The sequence below is a fragment of the Schistocerca cancellata genome, chromosome 10 (genome assembly GCF_023864275.1).
Source record: "Schistocerca cancellata isolate TAMUIC-IGC-003103 chromosome 10, iqSchCanc2.1, whole genome shotgun sequence".
Lineage (NCBI taxonomy): Eukaryota > Metazoa > Arthropoda > Insecta > Orthoptera > Acrididae > Schistocerca > Schistocerca cancellata.
This window is the reverse complement of record NC_064635.1, coordinates 76,968,312-76,990,121: the sequence shown is the minus strand read 5'-3', so window position 1 is coordinate 76,990,121 and position 21,810 is coordinate 76,968,312. Positions and strand designations below refer to the sequence as shown.

The window sequence follows — 21,810 nt, the reverse complement described above, 5'->3', positions numbered from 1 at the left end:
TCTTGATGAATTTTCTCTGACGTCATTGATTACCAAATGACAAATAACTGTAACAACAAATAAAATAAGTGCTCCTACAATCGTAAAAATAAAAGCAAGCAAAATCAAAAGGTACAGTGCTCACACAGAACAACATATTTCTCTTTATCGGGAAAGATTCACTTGCTAATGTCATTCTACATTTTCTTATTCTTTACTTCTGTTGTCAGTTTTTTTGTAGCCCAAATATTTGTCTCGTTTCCTAATTTAATTCCCTTCTCGTCACCTGACTTAATTTTATACATCCCCTTAGCCTTGTTATATTTTAACTTTTAACTTCTTTTAAAGACACTGTCAATTGCATTCAACTGACTTCCAAGTCCATTTTCATCTCTGGTAGAATTACAATGCTGTTAGAAAAAGAAAGTTTTATTTTTTCTACATAACTTTCAATTTTCCTTCCAAATTTCTCTTTTGTTTCCTGTATTGATTCTTCAATGTACAGATTGAATAACATGGGGGATAGGCTCCACCCCTGTCTCACTTCTTTCTCAACCACCGCTTCCCTTTCATATCCTTCAATTTCTATAATTACAGACTGTGTATGTAATTGGTCACACAACCAAGTTAGTTCACGCTGTTGCTGGGATCTTGGTTTGCTTTCATGAGAAATTTGATTTTAAAAGTGTGAAGGTGGGAATGTACATTCTCTTACATCTTGCATTTTCGAAAATTTGTTTATTTTATTTTGGCCAAGAACTGTTGTAACATCTCTCACAGAATACACATTATGAACTGCGTGCGCATAAATTGTGAACAGATAGGAAATATGTTGGAATTGCTGGATACTGTAAAAGTGATATTCGACAGCTTTTAGATATTGAAGTAAATTCATTGTTGTATCAACGGGAACAATCAGTTTTTGAAAATATAAAGTAATTGGCTAGATAAAAAACCTACTCACCAAGCCAGTGGCAGGAGAACACACTTATAAAAGTATCGATATTTGCAAACTTTTGGAGCCAGTGGCTGCCTTCTGTGGCAGATGGCTCGAAGGGGAAGGAAGAGTAGTGAAGGAAAAGCACTGGTAAAGTTTAGGAAATGGCTCGAGTTCACAAAAGCCAACCAGAACCCTTGATCAGGGGTTGGTGATGTCTAATCTTTTGTTGCATTTTGAAGTTGGATTGGCAGATTATACCATCCTAGGAAACATGAGGGGCAGATAACACTGCAGGATTTTACAGAATGAGAGAAGTCTGATGGAGTGGAAATTGACAGATGAGGCACATACGTCACAGATTATCCAGATACATTATAAAGAAGTGCCATATTTAAGCCAGCTTCAAACTGTAAAAACAGGCCAGATTTCATAACAAAAAGCTATCCCACCTTCTCCTAAACTCTTTCAAAAGCGATTTCTCCCTCTCTCTCTCTCTCTCTCTCTCTCTCTCTCTCTCTCTCTCTCTCTCCAGCTCCACAACAGCCACACCATCAGCTACCACTCATCTTCTGCAAACCGAGCTTAGCCCATGTACTCAACATCCCGCAGCCTTCACCACTGCTTCCCAGAGCAATGATAACTCATGATCATGAGCACTAACACCTCAGTCCATAGAACTTCTTACCCCACCCAAACCAACCCCCCACCCCCTCCCCCCACCTTTTACCTGCTTTTTAAGACCCACAAACCCAGTTACACTGGTTGTCCCCTAGTTGCTGGCTTCAAAGCACCTGCCAAATGTATATCTAAATAGCAGATCAACACCTACAACGTATAGTACAAGGACTTCCCTCCTATATTAAAGCCACCAACCATAATCTAAAATTCCCCTCCCCCCCATACCTCACTTGCCACCATTGATGCCCCCTTCCTGTGTACCAACATCCCCCATGTACATGTTCTGTCTACTGCTGAACATTTCCTCAGTCAATACACACTGATCCCAAAGCTACGGTGGCCTTCTTGCTCACCTTAATCCATTTTGTACTTATCAGCAACTACTTTACGTTTGAGGGACAGACATACAAACAAATCAGGGGCATGGTCATGGGAACCAGAATGGCTCTTTTCTATACCAGCCTTTTCATGGTTCGCTTGGAGGGGGCTTTTCTGGGATTCATAAGGCTTCAGCTATTGGTTTGGTTTACACACATTGATGACATCTTTACCAGTTATAATTGGAATCTCTAAATACATTCTCTCAATTAAATTTCACACGGTCCTATTCTGAACACTGTGCCACTTTCCTCGATGTTGGCCTCTTCTTCACACAGGGTCAGCTACACACTTCTGTTCCCATTAAACCTACTAACAAACAACAGCACTTACATTCTGACAGTTCCCATCCGTACCGTGTCAAATGTTTCTTTCCGTACAGCTCCGGCTTTCAAGACAAACATATTTTTTCATATTCAGACTCTTTACATCATTGCATTACCATTCTCATCTCAACCTTCGCTGGACATAATTACCCGACCAGCCTCGCTCAAAAGAAAATTTCCTGGCCGATCGTATCCAGCCCTGGTACTGCTGATACTTAAAAAAAAACAACAACAACATAGGAGTACCAGTACACCTCTTGTCCTCAGTATTACTCTGATCTCGAATATATTAATAATCAGTTACTTCGACAAGGCTATGACTTCCTAAAATTGTGCCCTGAAATGAGATCCATTCTGTCTGACATTTTTCCCACCACACCTAGAATAGCTTTTCATTGCCCTCCCAATTTCCACAATATCATTGTCGGACCCTATCCTCCTCCTGCACCCATCTCCCTACCCTATGGCTCCTACCTCTGTGACTGTCCCCACTGTAAGACTTGCAATGTGTACCCTCCTACCATCCTGCAAATGTGAAACTACACGTCACGTACTGGCTATTATATAAACACTGCTTGGCCTTTTACATTGGCGTGTCTACCACCAATGATTGGGTGGAGGTTGACAACATACAATTCCCTGTTGCAGAGCATGCTCTACAACATGACAGTCATGGCCTTGGTGACTGTTTCACCACAAGTGTCATCTAGATTCTTCCTCCAGACTCCATTTCTCAGAATATGCAGGCGGGGACTGGCGTTACAACTTGTCCTTGGTTCTCACCACCCATCTGGTCTTAATTTACATTAATTTTTCTGGTTTCAGCATTTGTTCTCAGTAACTATTCCTTTCTTCACTCCGTTTTGGTTTTGTATATATTTTATTTTGTGACCCGCCTGTATAAGTCACCCTGACACAAAGTTGAGGGTGACTTTTCCAAACTCTTCCCATTTCCTAAAAGTCACCCTGACACAAAGTTGAGGGTGACTTTTCCAAACTCTTCCCATTTCCTAAACCTCACCAGTCTTTCCCTTCATCCATGTTCCTTCCCCTCCCACCGTTCTATTAGAAGTCTCCAAAAGCATGAAAATTTCAATACCTTTATCGTGTGTTCTCCTACTACCGTTTGGTGAGTAAATTTTCTATCTATTCATCATACAATTACACAACTGTAGTTATTCTTCATTTTAAAAACTGATTTTTATCAATTTTAAGACCAAATTATCTGTACCAAAATAAAATGTGGTATCTGACAGCAAATCAGATGACACAATTTGACAGATGACACCACCAAAGGCTTTTGGCTCGGCACAGTAGCACAGATAGTGATATTATATGCAATATGCCCTCCCCACACATATAGTATCTGGTATGTGGATCCAGAGTCTCCGGGGCTGCATAAGAAGCCCACTGAATGAGCTGCAGATTCACTTGTTTGTCATTTATGATCCAGCTGCTTCAAGAATGAAGGTTACTTTTATGCCAGGCAACTTGTTTCAGTTTGATATGAGACTGGATTGTCATTTGCCATTCACTGACAACTATGTGTAGATTCGGTTCTGTGCACCACACTTGGTGCTTCGTGTAAACTGTTCTTGTGCATTGTGTTTGAGAAACAAGATGTGTACCATAGTTTAATATAAGCTGCCATTGCAAAGAAGTGTGTGCATTTGTACTGATGTACAGCACTTTAGTGGAACAAAGTTGTAATTAATTGACTGTCATCTTTTTAAAATTTCTGTTGAAGTATGTAAGTCATTCTGTTGTACTGTAAACAAAACTCTTGCAGAAAATTATTTGTGGTATTTGAACATGTTCTTGTATTGTTAATTTGAGTAATGCGGTGAGCGGTATAAACTAGAAGATAGGTCTCTTTTTTTTACATGGCTGCATAGAAAATAATAAAGACAACATCAGTAGTCAGTAGTATCCAAACCCATGGATCTTGAAGCATAAGGGTCATTCTGCCAGGGTGGTTAATGTGTTATATAACAGTTTGTGATGGCCTTTCATTCTGGTACAAAAAAACCTGAAGATGGTCTTAAAACTAAATGAAATTGTTTGTTAAATGTAAAGAATTAGAGCACCTGTATCTAGTTCCTAATATATTGAAACTGTATTTTGTAGCTACTGCCTCAGAAGTAATAGTGGTAATCTAGATTTGCACAAAGATACATTCACGAGATTTGAAATACGTCAATCTTCGCACTCACGATTCTCGTTTCTGCCATCGGTAAGAGGTCCAGGAAATGCTGTACGACCCGACTGAGAACTGGCACATCCTGGACCAGATGCTGAGGGTCGCAGAGGTCGCGGCACCCGGGCTCATAGCCCTCGGGCTCGCAGGGAACGGCATCACTTCACTGACTGCCCTGTGGGAGTTGCTGGCCCATACCAAGTGGAAGTCTCTGCGAACTCTGGATTTGTCGGACAATAAGGCAAGTTTAAATCAGTTAAAGTTTCAAAGTGGCAATCTTTGTATTTCCTCCATTTACTGAACAGCTTAAGCAAGCTTCATCCAAACTGAGATAAGTAAAGTCAGAAATAAAGATTAAGACATCCTACAATAGAAGTAAGAGAACAGACTTAACAAGAGTGAAAACTACAGTGCCGCAACCAATACGTGTGACTCGAATGGGCCTTATCCCACCAATTTGTTATATGCGACATGCAAATGATATGTCTGTCATTAAAATTGTGTGCCACACTGGAGCTGGAACCTAAAAACTCACCGTACTCAGAAATCCTTTCTCCCGAGTACGCTACTCCACCAAAGTGCACAGGAGTGCTTCTGTGAAGTAAGATAGAGGTACTGGTGTGTGAGTTTGGGTTGTGCCTTGTGCCCGATAACTCAGTCAGTCGGAGCATTGTCTACGAAAGACAAAGTTCTAGGCTCTAGTCCCTGTCTGTCATGCACATTTAGTCAGTTTCAGAGCACAGAACACTCCACTGCAGAGCAACAGATTCATTCTGAAAATATGCAGATAATTAGTGCTACAGAACAATCTGCCATCTTTGATTTTGAGGCTTCAATGAGATGTGAAGCTAAAGTGTATAACCTGATTGGACTTTTTTATTTCCTTGCGCAGAATGTATTTGAAAATTTTGCAAACTTGCCAGGCTCATTTTGTGCATCCACTTACTTGGATCTGCTCCGGATCTCTTCACTCCTGTGTGCACTTCACAGGCAATCGGCGTTAGCCACCAAAAATTGATTATGCCAGTATTACACTACAGTTAAAGAAATAGTTTTTCATAGTTAACTATTGTAATACAGGTTGTGGGAAGTTCTAGAAGAATGTAAATACGTTAGGAGTAAAGGAAACCACTCACCAGAAAGCAGAAGCACCGAGTTGCCAATAGGCACACGTGGAAGGAAGAAAACTTGCAGCTTTCGGACTTTCTCCAGGCGAGCACCGAACTGAAACTGTTCCATTGAATTGCCACAGGGTACAGCAGGATTCATCACTGCATCTCTCCTGTCATCCACTGATCCACTGCCCAGTGGTGGCACTCTTTACAGCACCTCAAATGTCGGTTAGTATTTATTACAGAAGTGTGCAGCCTATGAGGAACTGCTCAACCATCGTTCCCCACTCCTCATATCTCCCTAAGCACAATTATTTTGCTAGATGGACTGCTGGTAGGTCCTTCCACAAGACAAGTAATTCATTCTGCCAATTTCATGAGATTTTCTTAGTCACTCTCGAATGTACTCACCGTCCCTGACCGTCAGTACCTGAGGTCTACCTGGTCTCGGTTTAGCGACAGTCATTTGTTCACATTTTTATTTCACAATTGCATTGCTGACAGTCAACTTAAGTAGCTTTAGAAGGGTTTAAATGTCCTTGATGGATTTGTTACTTAGATGACATCCTATGACTAGTCCACATTCAAAGTCACTCTGATCTCGAGAAAGACCATGAACTTTAGACTTGCTTTTTCTTCTGTGCAATGTGCAGTAGCAGGGTGGAGATGGCAAGTTAATATAGCATGTGTAACTCCACATCCTCTCATTTTTCTCCGGAAGGATTATGTTAATAGGCATTTGGGTATAAATCTATATCACTACATTACAAACCATTGTGATGTGCACGGCAGAGGGTACTTCCCAGTTGACCACATACTAGGTTTTCTTGTAGTTTCACCCACGTACGAAATGTGGAAACAAAGAGTGCTGAAATGCCACTGTGCACTCGGTAATTAGTCTGATCTACTCTTCACGGATCCTACAAGAGTAATAGGTCGCAGGCTGTAGCGTTTTCCTAGTCCACACTTAATACTGCTTCTTGAAACTGTAAATAAGTTTTTCCAAAGTTGTTTGCATTTATCTTAAAGTAATATATCAGGTCATGATTTTCAGCGTCACAGTGGTGCTCGCCTGTGCATGTAACAAACTAGTGACCATTCCTGTTGCCCTTCTTTGTATACAATCAGCATCCCATTTTACTATCCCCTCTATTACTAATTCGCTCTTCCTGAAACAGGTACCAGTTGCAATGAAGGGCAACAAGAATTCAATTTTCAATATTTTGCGTAGTTACTGATGGAATTTAAAAAATTTAAAAAACTGCCATAATATACTCCTTAAGAGATATAATCTTATGTTAAAGTTTAACACAATAAAACAAGAATCACAGTTAGCAACTGTGTGTTTCTCTTGAGGCAATGTGACTGATGGCTCACAAACACACTGACTTCATTCATTGAGTACCTGAGGATGAAGTTTACACGTAATCTCAAATCCTCAGGGAACACCCCACACCACCAACATCCACAAAATCATAAAAGGAAAGAAGTTATCACTTCCTAAATTTTTGCTCGCTCAATGAAAGACCCGTACCCAAAGACTGGAAAGTCCCACAGATCATACAGATACTCAAGAAAGGCAGTAGGAATAATCCACAAAATTACAGATCAATATCGTTAATGTCAATATGCAGCACGATTTTTGAATGTATACTGTGTTCGAACATTATGAATTACCTTGAAGATAACGGTCTATTGACACACAGTCAACACGTATTTAGAAAGCATCAATCTTGTGGAACACAACAAGCTCTTTACTCGCACGAAATGTTGAGTGCTATTGAGAAGGGATTTAAAATTGATTCGGTTTTTCTAGATTTTTGGAAGGCTTTTGACACTGTAGCTCACAAGTGGTTTGTAATCAGATTGTGTGCTTATGAAATATTGTCTCAGTTATGTTATTGGATTTGTGATTTCTTGTCAGAGAGTTCACAGTTCATAGTAACTGATGGAAAATCATCAGGTAAAACAGAAGTGATTTCTGATGTTCCCCAGCGTAGTGTGATAGTATCTCTGCTGTTCCTTATCTAGATAAATGATTTAGGAGACAATGTGAGCAGCCTTCTTAGGTTGTTTGCAGATGATGCTGTCATTTATCATCTAGTAAAGTCGTCAGAAGATCAAAACAAACTGCAAAATGATTTAGAAAAGATACCTGTATGGTGCAAAGATCGGCAATTGACCCTAAATAATGAAATGTGTGAGGTCATCTACTTGAGTGCTAAAAGGAATCCGTTAAACTTCAGTTACACAATAAATGAGTGAAATCTAAAGGCCATAAATTCAACTAAATATCTAGGAATAACAATTATAAACAACTTAAATTGGAAAGAACACACAGAAAATGTTTTGGGGAAGGCGCCCCAAAGACTGTGATTTATTGCCAAAACTCTTGGAAGATGTAACAGATTTACTTGAGAGTCTGCCTAAACTATGCTTGTGCATCCTCTTTTGGAGTACTGCTGTATGGTGCAGGATCCTTATCAGATACAATTAACGGAGTACATCGAGAAATGGGGTGGGTGGGTGTGAGGGGGGGGGGGGGGGGTGGCAGCATCATGGTCATGATTCGAAATTTGGGGTGGGCATCATTAAAACAAAGGCATTTCTCGTTACGGCAGGATCTTTTCACAAAATTTAAATCACCAACTTTTTCCTCCGAATTCTAAAATATTATGTTGATGCCAACCTACATAGGGAGAAATGCTCATCATAATAAAATAAGGGAAATTGGAGCTCACAAGGAAAGATAAAGATTCTTCCAGAATGAGATTTTCACTCTGCATCGGAGTGTGCACTGATATGAAACTTCCTGCCAGATTGAAACTGTGTGCCGGACTGAGAATCATCCTCGGGACCTTTGCCTTTCGCGGGCAAGTGCTCTACCAACTGAGCTACCGAAGCACGACTCCCACCCCATCCTCACAGCTTTACTTCTGCCAGTATCTCGTCTCCTACCTTCCAAAGTTTACAGAAGCTCTCCTACGAACCTTGCAGAACTAGCACTCCTGAAAGAAAGGATATGCAGAGACATGGCTTAGCCACAGCCTGGGGGATGTTTCCAGAATGGGATTTTCACTCTGCAGTGGAGTGTGCGCTGATATGAAACTTCCTGGCAGATTAAAACTGTGTGCTGGACCGAGACTCAGACTCGGGACCTTTGCCTTGCCCGCAAAAGGCAAAGGTCTCGAGTTTGAGTCTCGGTCCGGCACACAGTTTTAATCTGCCAGGAAGTTTCAAAGATATAGATGTTTGTTTTTTCCGCACACTTTTCTACAGTGGTATAGTGGAGAATTATTGCCAGGCACTTACATATGATTTGCAGAGTATCCATGTAGATGTAGATGTAGATGCTGTTGCTGTTTGTGCACTAAAACTTCAGCACCTGTTTCATAATGAGAGCACTTGGCGAATTCCAACAAACGAAGCACAATTTCAAATCTTTCCTAAACTTTTTCTTGCTTAGATTCTTAAAAGTCACATATTAACACATTAATTCATTTCTAAAGTAATCAGATATTGATATGGAATCAGAAAATAATCCCAGAAGAATGGACCTTAGGGTAATCCAAACAATACACAAGAAAGGAGACAAGGCCTGCTGTTCAAATTACTGAGGAATTGCCCTGCTGAATGTAACCTATAAGATCTTCTCTAGTATTATCTGCAACAGGTTCGTACCATATGCAGAAGAGATTCTGAGGGAGTATCAGTGTCAATTTTGGCCTAATAGATCAACAACGGACCAGATGTTTGTGTTAAGGCAAATACATGAAAAGGCATATGATTATAATATTGAGCTTCATAACCTCTACGTAGACTTCAAGCAGGGCTTTGCTAGTCTCAGTAGAGCACAAATGCTAAATGATTTGCTGCTGCTTGGTATACCATCGAAGTATGTCTCACTTATCCAAGCAACATAGGCTGGTTCCAAAGCTGCAGTGCGAGTGGATGGAGAACTGAGCAATTGGTTTAGCATAAGTAAAGGAGTCAGACACGGGGACGCTCTACAATGCTTTTCAATCTGACTCTTGAAGCAGCCATTTGAAGCTTCAGGTATCTGGCTACATAGGCACAAAGTTGACTCAGATAAGCGCATATGCTGATGATGTAGCAATTATTAGTAGAAGGAGGGTATTACTATAGAGGACAATATGTGAGCTGAAAGAGGTCTTTCTGTAAATGAAACAAAGGCTAAACACATGAATTTCTCCTAGAAGGAAAATAATAACTTGGATAGACTATCAGCAGATGGTTTCAATTTTTGACATATGCAGAACTTTAACTATTTGGGCTCCAGTACTAACAACACAAGTTCCATGTCAGCTGAAATAAAACTGCACATCCTAAGTGGTAATAGATGCTTCCACATGTTTAAGAAATTGTTGACCTCTAGGTTATTAAATAGGCAGCTGAAGCTGCTACCATATAAGGTCACGATTAGGCCAGTTGTTACCTACAGATGCAAAACATGGATGGTAACAAGTGTTGATAAGCAACAGCTCAGGATATTTGAACACAGAGTGTTGTGCAAGATCTATGGGGCAGTTCAGGAAGTGGAAGAAGATATAAAATCCAAGGATTGCAGGAGAGGGTAGAATGGAGGAAGCTGGTTGAGAAGGCTAAAACACACACAGGGTTGTAATGCCATGAGAAGAAGAAGAAGATAATGGAGAATTATTGTGAAGTTAGTTTGACGAACCCTCTGCCAGGCACGTAAGTGTGATTTCCAGTGTGTCGATGTAGATGCTGTTGTTGTTTGTCCATTAAAACTTCAGCATCTGTTTCATAATGAGAGCGCATAGTGCCTTCCAACAAACAAAGCATAATTTCAAATCTTTCCCAAACTTTTTCTTGCTTAGATTCTTAAAAGTCACATATTAACACATTAACTCATTTCTGAAGTTATCAGATGTCTGAAGCTTTTTTTATATATATGGGAGTTAGATTCTTTAAAGAATCTGGGATTTACTGTTTTTAATTTGAGAGATCATGCAGCTGTTTTGTTTTTTTCTTCCAAAGTTACATCTACAACTGTCCATGACTGCCCAACTGATGAAACTATCTGCGTCCTCCCTATTTATTTATTTAGCATATGGCTCATAACATCACAGTAAAAATTACAGAAACAACACGATTAAAAAAAAAATCACATATGTATAAACAGAGCAATAAATAACAGTTTGTATATAAGGACACCGCCAATTGTAAAGTTACACTCACAGAAGACGAGTCACAAGCAGACGTCCAGCTTAGATAGTAAATAGTCAATTGCCTCTTGGGTCGCCATTAGGAAATCTTGTGGGTCACCCTCGTATGCCCTTAGTGGGCATTCCTGCACGATGTGTTTGACCGTCTGTCTCTCAGCGCCACAGTCGGAAGCGGCCGAAGGGAGTTTACCCCATCTGTGTAAGGAGTCGGCACATCTCCCACAGTTGGTTCTGATGCGATTAAGAGTTGACCAAACTTTGCGAGGGCAATCAAATCCTTTTGGTCCTCCCTATAAGTAACCCTCAGTCGAGACACAAATTTCTCTTGATACCTCAAATTGTAGTACTTGCATTAATAAGCATTGGTGTGCTATGACTCCAGGGCTTCTTACAAGTCGAGAAATGTTGCTTCTACCTGATTACTTTGATCCATTTCTTTCAGAATGCCATGTGAGAAAGTGCGAGTTTGGTTTTGCATAGCAAATATTTTCAGAATCCAGCATACTGTCTCCGACATTGTTGCAGTTAGTAGAATCAATTCCTGAAATTAAGTTCTGGAACAAGTATTGCTAATGTAACCCTTCCATTGGTCTCAAAACCTTTTCAACATAAATTTCCTCAGGTGTGAGGGAGTGGAATATGGTGGTTATTTTGGAAATGCACTTTTAATCCCTCTATTTTGCAACTGCCAGAGGATCTTTGTGAACACATGTATTGTACTGGAGAAAATTATTTTATCTATTTTAATTAAACTGAATAAAATTATTTTCTCTCTTGTAATATAGAGAATAGAAAAAGCCGTTATTTTATATGGAGGAAAAATTAAGTAATTAGCAGTCTTCGAAAGGGAAGTAAGAAGGAAATGACAGGTATTTTTGGACAGGTCAGGAAAACTGCTGGTGAATCCTGTGGATTCCTTGGGCAGATGGAGGGAATATTTTGAAGAGTTGCTCAATGTAGGTGAAAATACGATCAGTAATGTTTCAGATTTTGAGGTACAATGGGATAGGAATGACGATGGAAATAGGATCACATTTGAGGAAGTGGAGAAAATGGTCAATAGATTGCAGTGCAATAAAGCAGCTGGGGTGGATGAAATTAAGTCGGACCTCATCAAATACAGTGGAATGTCAGGTCTTAAATGGCTACACAGGATAATTGAAATGGCCTGGGAGTCGGGACAGGTTCCATCAGACTGGACAAAAGCAGTAATCACACCAATCTTTAAACATGGAAACAGAAAAGATTGTAACAACTACAGAGGTATCTCTTTAATCAGCGTTGTGGGTAAAATCTTCTCAGGTATTGTTGAAAGGAAAGTGCGAGTATTAGTTGAGGTCCAACTGGATGAAAATCAGTGTGGGTTTAGGCCTCTTAGAGGTTGTCAGGACCAGATCTTTAGCTTACGGCAAATAATGGAGAAGTGTTATGAGTGGATCAGGGAATTGTATCTATGCTTTATAGATCTAGAAAAGGCATATGACCAGGTTCCTAGGAGGAAGTTATTGTCTGTTCTACAAGATTATCGAATAGGAGGCAAACTTTTGCAAGCAATTAAAAGTCTTTACATGGATAGACAGGCAGCAGTTAGAGTTGACGGTAAATTGAGTTCATGGTTCAGAGTAGTTTCAGGGGTAAGACAAGGCTGCAACCTGTCTCCACTGATGTTCATATTATTTATGGATCATATGTTGAAAACAATAGACTGGCTGGGTGAGATCAAGATATGTGAACACAAAATAAGCTGTCTGGCATATGCGGATGACTTAGTTGTGATGGCAGATTCGATTGAAAGTTTGCAAAGTAATATTTCAGAGCTAGATCAGAAATGTAAGGACTATAGTATGAAGATTAACATCTCCAAAACGAAAGTAATGTCGGTGGGAAAGAAATATAAACGGATTGAGTGCCATAGGAGGAACAAAGTTAGAACAGGTGGATGGTTTCAAGTACTTAGGATGCATATTTTCACAGGATGGCAACATAGTGAAAGAACTGGAAGCGAGGTGTAGCAAAGCTATTGCAGTTAGCGCTCAGCTACGATCTACTCTCTTCTGCAAGAAGGAAGTCAGTACCAAGACTAAGTTATCTGTGCGCCATTCAATCTTTCGACCAACTTTGTTGTATGGGAGCGAAAGCTGGGTGGATTCAGGTTATCTCATCAACAAGGTTGAGGTTACTGATATAAAAGTAGATAGGATGATTGCAGGTACTAGTAGATGGGAACAATGGCAGGAGGGTGTCCACAATGAGGAAATCAAAGAAAAACTGGGAATGAACTCTATAGATGCAGCAGTCAGGGCGAACAGGCTTAGATGGTGGGGTCATGTTACACGCATGGGAGAAGCAAGGTTACCCAAGAGACTCATGGATTCAGCAGTAGAGGGTAGGAGGAGTTGGGGAAAACCAAGGAGAAGGTATCTGGATTCGGTTAAGAATGATTTTGAAGTAATAGGTTTAACATCAGAAGAGGCACCAATGTTAGCACTTAATAGGGAATCATGGAGGAATTTTATAAGGGGGCTATGCTCCAGGCTGAACGCTGAAAGGCATAATCAGTCTTAAATGATGATGATGATGATGATGATAATGAAGAATTAAGTCAAACTATTGGTTGCAGCTGATAAGCAGAAATTGAAGGACGATCTGGTTACCAGAGAGAAACAGTTATACAGCCCCATAATGCCCATATGAATTGAAAACAAAGTTATCCAGTCACAAGAACTACCCAATGGTGAGACGTGGTCCCAGAAACTTACAGCCTTTCTCCTAATCCAGTCTTATTGCATTTCATTTCATAATTTAGAAGAAAGTAATGCAGATGGCATGAATATAAAAATAACATAAGGCTGTACTGCTCATATCCTCTGTACACACCTGAGGTGTGCTGGATGAAAAAACAAGAAACCATACACAACCAAATTCAACTGATCGTGTGTGGTAAGCACAACCATTCTACTTACTGTGAGTAGGTGGCATTTAGTGATTTCCTATGTTGTCTTGTACATAACATATATAAATGCAAAAGAAGTTTATTCTTTCAACTGGAAGTATTGTACCTCCCAGGAAATACTTTTTTTTTTTTTTTTAAGTCACTCTCAAACAAGGGTCTTTTGTTCCCTTCTGATGTTTGAAAGGTATGGATTAGGTGGAAGCTGATAATTACTTAAACTTGAGAAGAAATATGCATCCAGTGGCGTTGTGAGTGCAAGGGTTAGAGATCCGATGTAAATAGCAGTGTGACAGCAGCAATATCTCGTAGTCTTTTTGCAGTCCAGTCAGTGAACAGGTTGCTCTCAGCACCTGGCGGTGCTGTCAGTCATTTAAATATATTTTTACAATAATCAAAGATGGGCAATGAACATCACACTGTTCATCTGTAAAGTTGAGAAATTTCAAAAGTCGTGTAGAATTGTCTTACATTTCATGTATAATGCGTATTACATTGCTAATGTTACGTTACACTTCATGTAACGTGCATTCTGTCTAGTATTAGCAAATAAGTAACACTTAACATTTTAACATTATATCAAACTACTACCTTTTGTCAATAATGTACCAATTGCATGTTTTTGTTTACAGATAAAGAGCACTGGTACAGTTTCACTACCTCGCACTTTGCAAATCTCGGAAGTATATTTGGATCGTAATCCGATATGTCAAATGCATAACAAGGGTCCCTATATTAGGTGAGTGCTGCTTTTTGACAACATGAGTTTCATAACATTACTATGTAGTAATGTATCATTTCAGAGTAGGTAATGTGACATTACAGTGACTTTATTACCAGCCATTTTAAAATAATAATGTGGATTAAATTACACAAAAACAATACAGCAGCCAACCCCCCCCCCCCCTTTTTTTTATAACAGCATTTATTCAAATGCGTGTTTCAGGTTATTGCCTGTGTGCTGTTGGCATAATACAGTCATCATTCTTCTTTTTCCTGTTCCTTTATCTCACATCTTTGGGATCGGCATGCTTACTATTTGATTTGGCACTGTTAGTTTAAGGGGTAGCTAGATTCCCTTCCTGTCACCACCCCATTACACTCCAGTGTGAGATATGTGTACCCAAAACTGTCTGCATGTAGTGTTATCCATGTAAAAATGTGCAAACATTTTGTTAATGTCTCTGTATCATGTAACTGAGGAAGAGCTTGTGAACGAGCCCGATATTCACCTATTCGGACATGGAAATCTGTCTATAAATCACATCCAGGTTGACTGGCATGCTGGCCCTAATTGTTAATCCACTGTGTGGATTCGAATCAATGCCAGCACACCTGCCTGAATCCTAGAAGCTGTGTGGTAACACGTGCAGCTATCCAGTCATGTATAACACAGTCAGCATTATTGTGCTTATGATGACTACATTGTAAAAGCTGTGGCTCCACTGTGAAAAACAATTTCCAGACATAAAACTTGTAAATTTACTTAAGTTATAAACAAATGTGTAAGTACAACTGTGAGGCGAACTTCACACTGCCGCAGTACGTTGCTGTGGTCTTCACCACTGTCACTGTAGAATGGCTGACTATGTTGAAGAAGCGTTACATTATATGCTACAATGTGGAATCTTCTAGCAGCAAAGGGCCGCGACTTGCATCAGCAAAGTGTGAAAGTTGACCGAGTGATAGGCGTGACTTGTAATAACTCAACCGATATTGAAAACGGAATAAAAAATTAAGACACATTGGTTTCAGCATGCCCTCTTACATTCTATTTGAACCTAATTACTGTAGTCATTCCCTGGCCTCTCTTTACAATTTTTACCCCCAACAGATCTCTCCATTTCCCTGATTATAAACTGGATTTTTTATGGAACTGAAATACAAGAATTAAAATGTTTTGGAAATGTTGATGCATATCTTAACCATCATCATTTGTTACTGGTCTGGCCTTCATTCCAAAGACTGGTTTGGTGCAGCTCTCCAGACTACCCTACCCTGTGCAGCCCTCTTCATCTCTGCATAACTACCGCAATTTACATCCTCCTGAATCTGCTTTCTGTATTCATCACTTGGCTTTCCTGTGTAAATTTTACCTTTCACACATCCAACACTAAATGGACAATTCCTTGATGCCTCAAAATTTGTCCTCTCAACTAATTAATACTTTTAATCTACATCTACATCTACATCTACATCCATCCTCCGCAAGCCACCTGACGGTGTGTGGCGGAGGGTACCTTGAGTACCTCTATCGATTGTCCCTTCTCCCTTTGGTATGCCTCTGTGTGGGCTCTAATCTCTCTGATTTTATCCTCATGGTCTCTTCGCGAGATATACGTAGGAGGGAGCAATATACTGCTTGACTCTTCGGTGAAGGTATGTTCTCGAAACTTTGACAAAAGCCCGTACCGAGCTACTGAGCGTCTCTCCTGCAGAGTCTTCCACTGGAGTTTATCTATCATCTCCGTAACGCTTTCGCGATTACTAAATGATCCTGTAACGAAGTGCGCTGCTCTCCGTTGAATCTTCTCTATATCTTCTATCAACCCTATCTGGTACGGATCCCACACTGCTGAGCAGTATTCAAGCAGTGGGCGAACAAGCGTACTGTAACCTACTTCCTTTGTTTTCGGATTGCATTTCCTTAGGATTCTTCCAATGAATCTCAGTCTGGCATCTGCTTCACCGACGATCAACATTATATGATCATTCCATTTTAAATCACTCCTAATGCGTACTCCTAGATAATTTATGGTATTAACTGCTTCCATTTGCTGACCTGCTATTTTGTAGCTAAATGATAAAGGATCTATCTTTCTGTGTATTCGCAGCACATTACACTTGTCTACATTGAGATTCGATTGCCATTCCCTGCACTATGCGTCAATTCGCTGCAGATCCTCCTCCATTTCAGTACAATTTTCCATTGTTACAACCTCTCGATACACCACAGCATCATCTGCAAAAAGCCTCAGTGAACTTCCGATGTCATCCACCAGGTCATTTATGTATATTGTGAATAGCAACGGTCCTATGACACTCCCCTGCAGCACACCTGAAATCACTCTTACTTCGGAAGACTTCTCTCCATTGAGAATGACATGCTGCGTCCTGTTATCTAGGAACTCCTCAATCCAATCACACAATTGGTCTGATAGTCCATATGCTCTTACTTTGTTCATTAAACGACTGTGGGGAACTGTATCGAACGCCTTGCGGAAGTCAAGAAACACGGCATCTACCTGTGAACCCGTGTCTATGGCCCTCTGAGTCTCGTGGACGAATAGCGCGAGCTGGGTTTCACATGACCGTCTTTTTCTAAACCCATGCTGATTCCTACAGAGTAGATTTCTAGTCTCCAGAAAAGTCATTATACTCGAACACAATACGTGTTCCAAAATTCTACAACTGATCGACGTTAGAGATATAGGTCTATAGTTCTGCACATCTGTTCAACGTCCCTTCTTGAAAACGGGGATGACCTGTGCCCTTTTCCAATCCTTTGGAACGCTACGCTCTTCTAGAGACCTACGGTACACCGCTGCAAGAAGGGGGGCAAGTTCCTTCGCGTACTCTGTGTAAAATTGAACTGGTATCCCATCAGGTCCAGAGGCCTTTCCTCTTTTGAGCGATTTTAATTGTTTCTCTATCCCTTTGTCGTCTATTTCGATATCTACCATTTTGTCATCTGTGCGACAATCTAGAGAAGGAACTACAGTGCAATCTTCCTCTGTGAAACAACTTTGGGAAAAGACATTTAGTATTTCGGCCTTTAGTCTGTCATCCTCTGTTTCAGTACCATTTTGCTCACAGAGTGTCTGGATATTTTGTTTTGATCCACCTACCACTTTGACATAAGACCAAAATTTCTTAGGATTTTCTGCCAAGTCAGTACATAGAACTTTACTTTCAAATTCATTGAACACCTCTCGCATAGCCCTCCTCACACTACATTTCGCTTCCCGTAATTTTTGTTTGTCTGCAAGGCTTTGGCTATGTTTATGTTTGCTGTGAAGGTCCCTTTGCTTCCGCAGCAGTTTTCTTACTCGGTTGTTGTACCACGGTGGCTCTTTTCCATCTCTTACGATCTTGCTTGGCACATACTCATCTAACGCATTATGTACGACGGTTTTTGAACTGTGTCCACTGATCCTCAACACTATCTGTACTTGAGACAAAACTTATGTGTTGAGCCAACAGGTACTCTGAAATCTGCTTTTTGTCACTTTTACTAAACAGAAAAATCTTCCTACCCTTTTTAATATTCCTATTTACGGCTGAAATCATCGATGCCGTAACCACTTTATGATCGCTGATTCCCTGTTCTGCGTTAACATTTTCAAATAGTTCGGGTCTGTTTGTCACCAGAAGGTCTAATATGTTATCGCCACGAGTCGGTTTTCTGTTTAACTGCTCAAGGTAGTTTTCAGATAAAGCACTTAAAAAAATTTCACTGGATTCATTGTCCGTGCCACCCGTTATGAACGTCTGAGTCTCCCAGTCTATATCCAGCAAATTAAAATCTCCACCCAGAACTATAACATGGTGGGGAAATCTACTCGATATATTTTCCAAATTATCCTTCAGGTGCTCAGCCACAACAGCTGCTGAGCCAGGGGGCCTATAGAGACATCCAATTACCATGTCTGAGCCTGCTTTAACCGTGACCTTCACCCAAATCATTTCACATTTCGGATCTCCGTCAATTTCCTTCGATACTATTGCACTTCTTATCGCTATAAACACGCCTCCCCCTTCACTGTCCAGCCTGTCTCTGCGGTATACATTCCAATCTGAGTTTAGGATTTCATTACTGTTTACGTCTGGTTTCAGCCAACTTTCTGTCCCTAGTACTATATGGGCGTTGTGACCGTTTATTAATGAGAGCAGTTCTGGGACCTTTCTGTAGACGCTCCTGCAGTTTTCTATTAGCACATTAATATTGTTATTCCCTGTTGCATTTTGCCTACTCCTACCTTGCCGCGTCTCAGGAGGCGTCTTGTCGGGCCTAGGGAGGGGATTCTCTAACCTAAAAAACCCCCATGTGCACTCCACACGTAATCCGCTACCCTTGTAGCCGCTTCCGGCGTATAGTGCACGCCTGACCTATTCAGGGGGACCCTACATTTCTCCACCCGATAGCGGAGGTCGAGAAATTTGCACCCCAGATCTCCGCAGAATCGTCTGAGCCTCTGGTTTAAGCCTTCCACTTGGCTCCAAACCAGAGGACCGCGATCGGTTCTGGGAACGATACTAAAAATAGTTACCTCTGATTTCACCCCACGAGCGAGGCTTTCCGCCTTCACCAATTCTGCCAACCGCCTGTACGAACTGAGGATGACCTCTGAACCCAGACGGCAGGAGTTATTGGTGCCGACATGAGCAACAATTTGCAGTCGGGTGCACACAGTGCTCTCTATCGCCGCCAGTAGGGCCTCCTCCACGTCTTGGATGAGACCCCCCGGCAAGCAGACAGAGTGAACACTGGCCTTCTTCCCCAACCTTCCCGCTATTTCCCTAAGGGGCTCCATCATCCGCCTAATGTTGGAGCTCCCAATAACTAATAAACCCCGCCCCCCTGTGCCTGCTCGGACCTTGCTGAAGGAGCAGCCACATGTCCACTCACAGGCAGAGCTTGCAATGCCACACGGCCAGCCTCCACATTGACCCTCCGCCTCGTGCACCGCGAACGCCGCTGAACCCGCCACTCCCCTTGGGGAGAGGGTGGCCCAATCGCGCCCAGTACCCGCGAAGATGTCTCGACAGCAGGGACAGTGAGTGAAGCATGTAACACCTGGGGTGTACCTTGCGACGCACCAGACTCCCCACTGCCACTACACTCCGAGGCAGCAGCCTGAAGACAGCTGACCGCGGCCATCAACACGCTCAGCTGTTCGCGAACAGTGGCCAGCTCCTCCTGCGTCCGTACACAGCAGTCACACATCCTATCCATCCTAAGGAATCAATTTACTGAAGAGAGTTAATCAACCTTTAACTAGACTGCTAATTCACTAAAGGCGGCTGTTTATTCACTAAACTGTGGTTGCTAGCCACTTCTTGTAGAAAACAATGAAAATAGCACTACCTGTCTCTGGACTGTATTGAAAACAAACAATAGCACTACTGGCACTATGGTTGACTAAAGGGACTCTCTCTGACTGTATTCAAAACAAACACGAAATCTATGGAACACTATTAATTGCACCCGACAATTAAAGTTTCCTAAAAGCAAATACACACGGAAGAAGAAGTGACAAGTAAGAAAAATACAGTTAATACTTAAATTAAGGTAGCTCGCTGCACAGCAGACGTGAAGCAGACGGCAGTTACGACTACACCTGACTCTACTGGTACTATGGCTGACTAAAGGGACTCTCTCTGACTGTATTCAAAACAAACACAAAATCTATGGAACACTATTAAGAGCACTCGAAAATTAAAGCTTCCTAAAAGCAAATACACACGGAAGAAGAAGTGACAAGTAAGAAAAATACAGTTAATACTTAAATTAAGGTAGCTCGCTGCACAACAAACGTGAAGCAGATGGCAGTTACGACAACACTCATGTCATGTTGTGCCATAAATTTCTTCACTCTTCAGTTCAGTTTGTTACTCACACTACCCATCGGGCTTTCAGCATTCTTCTGTATTACAACATTTCGAAGCTTTTATCCTCTTGTTGCCCACACTCCTTATTGTCCAAGACTTCTGTTCAAGACTACACACAAGATGAATACTGTAAGAAAAGACGTCCTAACATTTAAATGCATGGTAAATGTTAACAAATTCCTCTTTTTCAGAACAACCTGCTGTTGCTTTCAGAGTTGTAATGTCGCCAGCAAATCTCAAAGTTTTTGTTTCTTCACCACGAACTTTAATTCGCATTCCAGATTTGTCTGTGGTTTCCTTTACTGCTTACTCATTGTGCAGATAGAATAATATTGTGGGTGGGCTACAATCTTTTTTTACTCTCTTCTCAACCACTGCTTCCCTCCCACTCATGTCCATTGATTGTTTTAACTGCCGTCTGGTTTCTGTAGAACTTGTAGGTAACTTTTCACTGCCCATATTTTATCTGTGCTAACTTCAGGATTTGAAAGAGTGTATTCCAGTCAGCATTCTCAAAAGCTTTCTGTAAATTACAAATTTGATAAACTCAGGTTTGTCTTCTTTAACTCCATCTTCTAAGGTAAGTCGTAGGGTCGGTTTTATCTTGTGAGTTCCTACATATTTCCGGGACACAAACTGATCTTCCCCAATGTCAGCTTCTACCTTTTTCCACTCTCCTGTAAAAACAGTACTGCCTCTCTCTCTCTCTCTCTCTCTCTCTCTCTCTCTCTCTCTCTCTCTCTCTGTGTGTGTGTGTGTGTGTGTGTGTGTGTGTGTGTGTGTGTGTAATGTACAAAAAAAGAGCTACAAAATAAAAGTAACTGCATGCAATACACATAAATATGTAACTTATATCTAAAAACAAAGATGATGTGACTTACGGAACGAAAGTGCTGGCAGGTCGATAGACACACAAACATACACACAAAATTCAAGCTTTTGCAACCAACGGTTGCTTCGTCAGGAAAGAGGGAAGGAGAGAGAAAGACGAAAGGATGTGGGTTTTAAGGGAGAGGGTAAGGAGTCATTCCAATCCCGGTGAAATACGGCAAATGTTATCCCGGACGAGCCACAAGTTGAAAATATGATCACTATTTTTTATTTACTTAAATTTGCCATATTTCGTGACAGTACCTTTTCCATTAGACGTTTACACGGCGATATAGTCTTGGCTTCAGTTGTCTAAGTATGATTCCACAATGCATCTTTGTTGGTTGCAGAATTGACATGGTTCAACGTGTTTCTCTCATTTTGGTGTTTCAAATACAGTTTCTTCAAATGTAGTTTCTTCTTTTTAGTTAATACAAAAATAATAGTAACATACTTCAAAATTATTTGTGACGGCGACCTTCACATTGTTCTTCCGTCAACACCATGGTCAACACACACCAACAGTTAGCTGCCGACTAAATACAGTCAAAGATGACT

The 21,810-nt window shown here is 40.9% G+C and overlaps 1 protein-coding gene across 4 annotated transcripts in view; it reads left to right on the top strand.

Moving 5' to 3' along the window:
• LOC126106899 (nuclear RNA export factor 1-like) overlaps nucleotides 1-21,810 on the top strand; it is a 299,293-nt gene that overhangs the window by 218,777 nt on the left and 58,706 nt on the right. For all 4 annotated transcript variants that reach the window (XM_049913313.1, XM_049913314.1, XM_049913315.1 and 1 more), the window contains 2 exons: nucleotides 4,540-4,739; nucleotides 14,403-14,509. In XM_049913313.1, coding sequence (XP_049769270.1) covers nucleotides 4,540-4,739; nucleotides 14,403-14,509 — 307 coding nt within the window. The remainder of the gene's footprint in view (nucleotides 1-4,539; nucleotides 4,740-14,402; nucleotides 14,510-21,810) is intronic.